This window comes from Caenorhabditis briggsae, assembly GCF_000004555.2.
Source record: "Caenorhabditis briggsae complete genome, chrIV, whole genome shotgun sequence".
Classification (NCBI taxonomy): domain Eukaryota; kingdom Metazoa; phylum Nematoda; class Chromadorea; order Rhabditida; family Rhabditidae; genus Caenorhabditis; species Caenorhabditis briggsae.
Window position 1 is genome coordinate 9,262,274 of NC_013487.2, and position 8,936 is coordinate 9,271,209.

Sequence of the window (8,936 nt, forward strand, 5' to 3'; positions counted from 1 at the left end):
CTTTCTCTGCTAACCTATGCTTTGTTGAAACCGTCTCTACCAGCACAATGATGAATCCAACTGCAAGCTTCTTCTGCTCATCTGTTTACCATTTTAAAAATAGAAATTGCCGGCTCTAATCAGAGTCATTCCTGAATCATGCGACCCTCTTTTGTTTCCTGACTCATCTTCTTTCTATATAATATAATCTTGTCACAAACAAAACCAAGAAACTCTACTAGACACCGCACCAATGTCAGCATCAACATCGAACTATGTCAAATTTGGCGCCATCTTCAGTATCTACGTGGCATACGTTGTGTTCCGTCGACTCCCCATGGTCTTCCTCTCTGAGATTCGAAAGGAAATTCCAATAACAAATGACGATATAGGTTGGTTTCGCAGTTGAAAAAGCGCATTGAATACTGAAAGGCCCCGGAATGTTCGGTTGTTTTCGTTGTACGTTCATTCTCTTTTCTATTCTGTTCTCATTCGTATTTGTCTTTTCATCACCTTAATTACCGTTCTTGTTCTCTGGTGAAGCAGTTTCCTATTTTTTGATCTGCTACGAATGCGAACTCAACTATGGTCGGTTACCATCCGGAGGCTATAAATGAGCCGCTCACCTCCGCCGAATATAGTGAGGCTGGACTTGCCAGTGGAATTGTAACTCGGATGATTATTCAGCCACTCGATGTCCTTAAAATTAGATTTCAACTCCAGGAGGAGCCGATTCGTGGCAGAAAGTCGGGAAAATATAAGGTATGAAGCTAGCAATAATTGAATTCGTATCCACTTATTTACAGGGGGTCATGCAGTCGGTGTTTCTAATTACACGAGAGGAAGGCGCGAAAGCGTTTTGGAAAGGACATATACCAGCACAGGGATTATCTGCAACATATGGTCTGGTTCAATTTTCATCTTTCGAATGGCTTTCACGACAAGCAGCGAAAATTGTTCCGTCCGACGATCAAAGCATCCGATCTACATCTGATTTCATGTGCGGAGCTCTTAGCGGATGCCTTGCAATGACAGCTGTGAGTTGAGTTTTTATTGAATAGGAACATTCTGAAATTATTACAGGCAATGCCATTAGACGTAATTCGAACTAGATTAGTTGCGCAAAAATCTGGACATGCAGTATATACTGGAACTATGCACGCAGTGAAACACATCTGGGAGAAGGAAGGGATACCTGGATATTTCCGGGGTTGGATTCCCAGTGTTGTGCAAATCGCCCCATTCACGGGAATGCAGTTCGCCCTTTATAACTGTTTCATGGATCTTTGGCCTTTCACAGGATATGAATCAACTGGTGCTCTTTTAAGTGGAGCAATGGCCGGAACTGTTGCTAAAACGGTGAGTGAAACACGAAAATGATTCATTTTTGAATTCAACGTTGTTCCAGGTACTCTATCCCTTGGATATGGTCCGGCATCGATTACAAATGAACGGATTCGAAAGAGCGGGTTTCGGAAAAACGAGTAACTACAGTCAAGGCCTTTTCAAAACGATTGTGATGGTAGTGAAACATGAGAGTTGGTATGGACTCTTCAAAGGATTATGGCCTAGTCAAATAAAAGCAGCAGCAAACTCAGGATGTGCATTTCTTTTCTATGAAATGTTCTGCGATCTTATCAGACGTAACAAGTATTCAGACGAATAGGTAGAAATTTCAGGAGACTAGCTGGTTAGATTAGGATATAATACTTTAATAATCTTGTTTTTTTCCTGTTTCTAATTTCTTTTTTAACATTGTCAATATGTGTGTGCCTTTGCTTTTGACCCGAATTACAGGTTGTATCTATGAATCCGTATATGATTGCCAAGTTTCCTGTTCTAGTTTTGTTTCTAATCTTTTTTATACATTGAGCTCAATAAATTCACAATGATTTCTCTGGGGCCTTTCAATCTATGCGAGTTTCATTTAGGTCTCTAGAAACTATAGAATGCGAACATTCAGGTAGAATAGTTTCAATTCATGCTGCGTCTTGCACTGTCAGCAAGCTTGTTTTTGGAACTGCAGCTGATCGAACATCGAGCTCTCGACTTTTTATAGGAGGTGTTCTGTTATGCTGTACTTCATCAATATGTCTAGGTGAGACTTCTTTGAAAACACGTATATAAAAGTTGCATTTAGCATTTGCGAGTGCTGTATGGCAAATTGAACTTGTTATGGCTATGATTGGAGGTGTCCAAGGCGCTGGATGGGTACCAGCAACTAAATTGATAGCATCGGTGAGTAATATCAATTCAAATTTAATTCAATTTCTTGAAGTTTTCAGTGGTTCGATGATTCTTCATACGCTACAATGTTCTCTCTTCTTGGCTGTGGAAGTACATTTGCAGGAATGATACTTCCACTTTCAAAATCGTTTTATTGGAGAACACTTGAATTCAACACTGGCTTTTTGGTACTTGTATCCGCTTTAACTTGCAAGAAATGGATAATAACTGAAGACGCAATAAGGAAAGAAGTAAAGCCAATCAAGAAAAGTGAATTGGAAGAAGGCGATGCGACTAAACTTACTTCGATTGTGAAGAGTCCGGTTATCTGGCATATTGCGATTGTCTACTTCTTCTCGATGGAATTAAGAACTATATGCGAAACATGGGCTCCACTGTATCTAACTGAGAAAAACATTTCTCCAACCACATTCCAATTTCTTTATGAACTGGGTGGACTCATTGGAATAGTGACAAGTGGAGTGATGCTGGATAAACTTGGAGAAAAGTTTGGGGTCGACCCATCCAGAAGGATTCTTGGAGTGATATACACTACACTAATGTTACTTGTGGCAATCGGAGTTTTTGAATTCGAAAAGTCTTCAACGATTATTAGTTTCTTCACTGGTTTCTTCGTTAATGGATCATTCAACATATGGTGTCTTATTGGATCACAGGCTGGAACACGAACTGTAGCAGGAACATGTTCTGCTTTTATCAGTTTCATTGCCTCAGGTATTTCGTCGATATATCCAAAATCATGCTCTAATTTTGTGATATTTCAGTTGGTGCCATATTCGCTGGATCACCTCTCGCGTATCTCATTGATATATTCTCATATCAGGTGTTTACAGTGATCTTCGTCACTCAAGCTATTTTGATTCTCTCCATTTCCACTCTACGAATTCCCCTGCGGATGACGACAGAAAAGAGGAAATCAGACTAGAATTCTACTGCATCTACTTATTTCTTAAAGTTTCATACTTTTCATAAAGTTTGTCATTGCCATTTGAATTTTTTCTCAATTTCAGGTGGATTTTTCTCTTGAAATATATATTCAGTTGTTTTTCTTTGAAGCCAAACTTTCCTTGAGCAAGTATAATGAAACATACTCAAATGTGTGCATCGCATATTTTCGTTGTGAAACCGAGTGTAAGAAGAAGACAACGATGACGTAGGCGCGCTTAGACCTCTGCTAGTGGTGCACCAACCCTCTTTTCCTGCGTCGATATTCACCAATTGTGCGGCTGCGTATATCGAGTAATGACGGCGTTGAGACGCGTCGTGTTGCTCTCGAGGGGAAAACCTCAATCCAATTCCTCATTTACATTATCAGTTTTCAGAAATGTTGACCGAACTGGCGTTCGGCCTTCTCGCTGCTTGGATTATCATATTCAGTCAAGCACTTCACAAAATCGACGAAGGACATGTTGGCGTCTATTATCGAGTAAGTTAATCCAAAATCTTTCTAAAATCGATTTTTAGAATTTGTATTTCTGACTTTATCAGTCTCATAACATTTTTTAGGGTGGAGCTCTGCTTAAATCCGTGTCAGGACCTGGATACCATTTACATGTTCCATTATTGACCACTGTAAAATCGGTCCAAGTGACCCTTCAAACCGACGAGGCAACAAACGTCCCTTGCGGAACATCCGGAGGAGTTATGATCTATTTCGACCGCATTGAGGTCGTGAACATCTTATCTCAAGACAGCGGTAGGTTCTTCAATTTTCATATTTTGAATGTTTTTATAGTTACAGTAGGTTCAAAAACAAATTATTATTTTTCAGTATATGCCATCGTGAAGAATTACACCGTTGAATACGACCGCCCCCTGATCTTCAACAAAGTACATCACGAAGTTAATCAATTCTGCAGTAGTCACACCCTTCAAGAAGTCTACATTGATCTATTCGGTGAATATAAATTTGCTTCTTATAATTTACATTCCTTTTTTCTAGATAAAATTGATGAGGAAATCAAAAACGCTCTCCAAATTGACCTTCTGAAAATGGCTCCAGGACTCTTTGTTCAAGCAGTGCGAGTGACCAAACCAAAAATCCCAGAAGCTATCCGTTTGAATTATGAAATGATGGAAGCTGAGAAAACGAAACTTCTCGTTGCACACCAAACTCAGAAAGTCGTGGAGAAACTCGCAGAAACCGAGAGAAAGAAAGCGGTTATTGAGGCTGAAAAAATTGCACAGGTTGCCTTGATCCACCAAAAACAAATGATTACGGAGAAAGAAACTCAAAAGTTGTTGAATCAGTTGGAAGCAGAGAGTAACTTGGGTGAGATAAACAGCTTTTAACGTTCGTGCTAAATAACTGAAAAAAATTTTCCAGCCACCGAAAAATCCAAAGCCAATGCGGAGTTCTACAAAGCCGAAAAGCAAGCTGCTTCAAACAAAATCCTTCTCACAAAGTATGTATTAAAACTTCAAATTCTTTCAAAAATCCATTATTTACAGAGAGTATCTGGAATTGCAGAAGATTCAAGCCATCGCTGCCAACAACAAAATCTTCTATGGAGACAGTATTCCTCAAGCTTTCGTTTTGGGAAACACTCCAGCAAATGATTAAAATAAACTGCATTATCTCGTTGACATGCTCTCTATTTTTCTCGGGTGCTTCATACTCTTGTCAAATTAATTAACCTCCAACTGCCCAATTGTCGTTCTATGTCTTTATTGTATTATTATCACAGCATTTGAAAAAGTTTTTGATAAACTTTGCAACCTCACATTGACCTTCCTTTTGCTGCTTTCATTTAGAAAACCACAAGAATCTCTCTTCATTTTCGTAAGTTCAAACTGGAAAAGTTCTGAAATACTCGATTAGATATGAAAAGAATTAGTGATTGTAATGGTAGGTCATCAAGACATTCAAATTTCAAGAATCTGTATCTGAAGAAGTGTCGACTCCCGGGAAGCAGTACATCCTGACAAGCAACATGAGCAATCGTGAAAGTCTCGACGAAAGTTTAATTATGGATTACGAGTAGGGTGGTGTTGAGAAATTATATTCCAAATTTCTCTTTCAGCCAAGTCTCCGAAAACTATAATTTCGTGACGAAAGCATTGTCGAGACTCAAAAGATCTTCCAAAAATGAGAACATGGTACTAAACAAACTAAAAAAAAACTTAATTAGGTTTTTTTCTTAGAAGACATCATATGTTATCACTTCTACTATGAATGCGGAGAAGTCTCTGGCAGGAATCTTCGAGGAGTACGGTAATTTTCCGCTTCCAGATTGGATGACAGCTGCAATCATTCGGGGTTATTCAAGCCTGAAAAAACAAAAACATTTTTTTTTGTTTTTCAGATGTTTCGAATGCGCTAATCCAGCTTCACAGTAATCAAATTGTTCACGGAGCTGTTACTATTGACAAAGTTTTCAAAATGAAAGACGACTTCTCCTTCTGCATACTGACTAGCAGATCGCATGCCAGAAAAATGGATGCCCATAAGTTGTTTGTTTTCCTAATTTCTAAAAATCGATGAATCCGATAGGCAGAAAATAGACAAATCAAGTGATTAAAAACTAATTCAAAAATATGAAAAATATTATTTTTTGAGCGAAACCGTAAGATTTTTAAAGGCGCGCCACAGAAATGCATCTTCGTTACATGACTAACAGTAATTTGCAGTTGGTGCGCCTTTAAAGAGCTCTTACTGTATTTTATGTGGCACGAAAAGCTTGACACACTTTTTGAATTTTCAAATTCTTCTTTTCCGTGATGCATTTTTTGAGTAAAAGGTTTTTTAGATGGTTTTGTCTTCACTGAGACTCCGATTCATTCGGATTGATATATGAAAAACAGTTTTTAACCAAAAAAAAGAAAACTGTGTTGTTTATTGCCCATGAAAAGCGTCGTAAACCTTTGCGATGATTCATGTCTTGTTTTTGCTGAGAATTGTGTTTCAGGATGGAGTCTCGTGCTGAAGACACTTCACAGCTAGGGAATGTACTTTTTCGGTGCTTAACTGGCTATGAGTTTGGTTCTGGTAATCCAGCTGGCTCTCCTTTCACGATTTCTAGCGACGGAATAATTCTTGCTGAAAAAATGATGGCTCGCAAGTTTAGCGAATCGGTTCAATTCATTGTGAATCATCCTTTCATCACTGATAATGCCAAGACTTCAACAGCTCGTTTCCTAAACTTGAACTCTCATTGATGTTTATATCTTTTATATTCGAATGAATCGTATTCGTAAAAATTTCTGTGATCAACCTTTTTCAGAAATGTCATCAGAACAACATGAAATGGCCGATTTCCGCCGAGTTGGATCACTTGAACAAGAAGTGCATGAAACTCCACCTCTGAACGATGCAATGCTCAATTCGGCGCAAGATATAGATGTTCTAGATCGTCCGCCAACACCTCAAAGAACACCACGATCATCAAACGCAGGCATAAAATCCAATTACGATTATGATGATCAAAAATGGGATAGGTGGTTCGTGTTAATAATGTTCGCTATTCTGAACTTTTCGAACATCGCCTCATGGCATTGCATCCGCGTCCGTTGGAAACTATGTCAATGCTTATTCTCGAGGAAACACTTCAACTTGGTAAAGCAAAATTCAACTTTATTGAAAAAAAATGATTGCTCGTATTACAGGCTTTCTGCCGTCTACATGCTTATTTCCATTCCAATTGGATTTTGGGGAATGTGGCTCGGCGGCATCGCTGGAGTCAGAGGCTCCCTATTAATCGCTGCATTCGCGAATGTTCGTGGCGCATTAATTCGTACATCATCCGGATGGTCTTTCAATGGAAACGACCGTGGTTCCTTTGTCCTGATTGGTCAGGGATTTGCTGCAGTCTCATATCCGTTCCTCATGTATCTTCCATCAACCATCTCAAATACATATTTCCCTCGCGATCAAAGAACAATTGCCACCACGATTGGTTTTTCTGTGGAATCCACTTGGAATCTTGATGGCCAATCTCATCTCGCCTCTGATAGTTCAATCATCTCAAGATGTTGTTATGCTAAACCTAGTATTGCTCGGTATTTGCGTGATAGGAAGTGGAGGAGCTACTGTGAGTTCATTGATACAAATTTAGTTAACTTCTAGAGTTTTTTTTTTCAGTTCGCAGCCGCAGCAAAGAAGTTGACGGCAATGATCATATGGGATCCAAAGTCACCTATCATGAAAGCATCAAGGCTTGTTTCAAAAACCCAACATATGTAATATTGTTTTTCTCTCTTGGTGGAGGAATTGGAATGTTCAACAGCCTTTACGCAAAAATGTTTGATATGCTCTGCCCAGTTGGTCGTGGAAACTTGATGGCTGGACTCTGTGTTGTAGTCATGATCACAAGTGGAGTTATCGGATCTGTAGCGGTCGGATTCGTGATTGACAGGAAAAAGTGTTATCGAGAGGCCGTGATGGCTCTGATGTGCGGAGCTGTTATTTCCGGAATCGCCTTTATTTGGCTCACCAATCTTGAAGGAAAAATTGTTGGATTCCTGCTTATCGTCTTCGCCTGTACTCTCGGTGCATGTGGTCTTGCCGCATATCCTGTTGGACTGGAGTTAGCATTAGAGGCTACGTATCCGGTTGCTTCTGAGGTAGCTTCCGGATTAATCGTTATTTTCGGACAATTATTCGGCCTTTTTTTCATCCTGATCTTACAAAATTTCTCTAAAATCATCGGAGAAGACGATACTCATATTTCGAGCATCCAGGTATGCGGAACTTCAGCAACAGAACCACACAGCCCGACCAACTCGCCCAAAAAGTATACCGCTGCGTTTGTCGTAAGTTTCTTGCATTACTTGGAAATTCACGTTTTTATTGCTTTCAGATTATTATCGGCATCGCTATGATGTTTGCTACTCTTACTGTCTTCATTCAGCCAGAGTACAAACGATCAGCGGTAGAAGGAGTCTACCGAAAACAAGGAAAACAAGTTCATTATGGACCAGATGAGTCTAATCCACGAGTAGATGTGAACTCAGTTCACAAGATTACCCCAGAAGCAGAGGAAAGACAACGAATTAATGCTGCTGCTAAAATACGACAAGAACTGTATGCAGCAAAAATCAGAGAGGAAAATGTGGAGTGTGTTACACCGAAAAGCCACAGTGAAGCTTCCACTCCAGCGAACTAATGAAACAGGAATACTCTCTTCTTAAAATGTTATATCTGTTTTTTCAGAATTCTGTCAACATTTCATATTCTTATATTTCAATTGTTTTTATTTTACTAAATAAATTAACATAATCGAAATAATATAACATAAATAGATCTAATTAGAGCTAGAAAATACCAGTAGGAAAAAAGTTTGAATCGAACGACAACTGCAGATGGATCATGCCAACTTTCTACAAATTTCTGTATAAAGTGGTCTCACTAACTCCATTCCATGAGCAGAGAGATGGTTTATTCCGGTGAAGTAAAGGAATCCTGTGCTATCGAAAAACTCGAATCTATTTGTGGTTTTATTGAAGAGCAAGGGTTCGTAATCAATCATTTCACACTTTGATCCACATTCCTTCACAATAGATTCAGTTCGATAACGAGCTAATTTGTAGGTGTCCAATTGAACGATTTCTTTCTGAAATAATGAATTGAAGGGGCATTTCAACCTTTTTTTTGCATTGAAATGTTTGAAAAGTTTTGTATGTTCCTATCCTTTTCCGGAAAATTTCGAAAAAAAATCCGAAATTCCCGAAATTTTTCTAAAAAAGCTGGCGAATAGGGACGGTGATTTGAG

At 39.0% G+C, this 8,936-nt stretch overlaps 5 protein-coding genes across 5 annotated transcripts in view; 4 read left to right on the forward strand and 1 right to left on the reverse strand.

The window, feature by feature from the left end:
• Positions 1–564: 564 nt before the first annotated feature.
• Cbr-hpo-12 lies at positions 565–3,151 on the forward strand (the record flags this gene model as incomplete). The annotated part of the gene is made up of 8 exons (XM_002633452.1): positions 565–741; positions 786–1,016; positions 1,063–1,338; positions 1,388–1,580; positions 1,943–2,077; positions 2,120–2,217; positions 2,265–2,940; positions 2,991–3,151. The coding sequence occupies 8 exons, from the start codon at positions 565–567 to the stop codon at positions 3,149–3,151; spliced, it is 1,947 nt and encodes a 648-aa protein (XP_002633498.1).
• Positions 3,152–3,550: 399 nt separating this feature from the next.
• Positions 3,551–4,789, forward strand: Cbr-erl-1 (the record flags this gene model as incomplete). The annotated part of the gene is made up of 6 exons (XM_045235695.1): positions 3,551–3,652; positions 3,733–3,922; positions 3,998–4,123; positions 4,169–4,482; positions 4,553–4,635; positions 4,678–4,789. 6 exons carry the CDS (start codon positions 3,551–3,553, stop codon positions 4,787–4,789), a joined length of 927 nt encoding a protein of 308 aa, XP_045093023.1.
• Positions 4,790–5,159: 370 nt separating this feature from the next.
• Positions 5,160–5,843, forward strand: CBG06272 (the record flags this gene model as incomplete). The annotated part of the gene is made up of 5 exons (XM_045235696.1): positions 5,160–5,206; positions 5,250–5,325; positions 5,371–5,485; positions 5,532–5,679; positions 5,786–5,843. 5 exons carry the CDS (start codon positions 5,160–5,162, stop codon positions 5,841–5,843), a joined length of 444 nt encoding a protein of 147 aa, XP_045093022.1.
• Positions 5,844–6,451: 608 nt separating this feature from the next.
• Positions 6,452–8,330, forward strand: CBG06273 (the record flags this gene model as incomplete). The annotated part of the gene is made up of 4 exons (XM_045235697.1): positions 6,452–6,786; positions 6,832–7,256; positions 7,307–7,977; positions 8,025–8,330. The coding sequence occupies 4 exons, from the start codon at positions 6,452–6,454 to the stop codon at positions 8,328–8,330; spliced, it is 1,737 nt and encodes a 578-aa protein (XP_045093021.1).
• A 207-nt stretch (positions 8,331–8,537) lies between these two features.
• CBG06274 overlaps positions 8,538–8,936 on the reverse strand; it is a gene marked incomplete at both ends in the record, with an annotated part of 15,644 nt that continues 15,245 nt past the window's right edge. Inside the window, 1 exon segment of the mRNA XM_002633456.1 lies at positions 8,538–8,777. Within this exon segment, the coding sequence (XP_002633502.1) occupies positions 8,538–8,777 (240 nt within the window).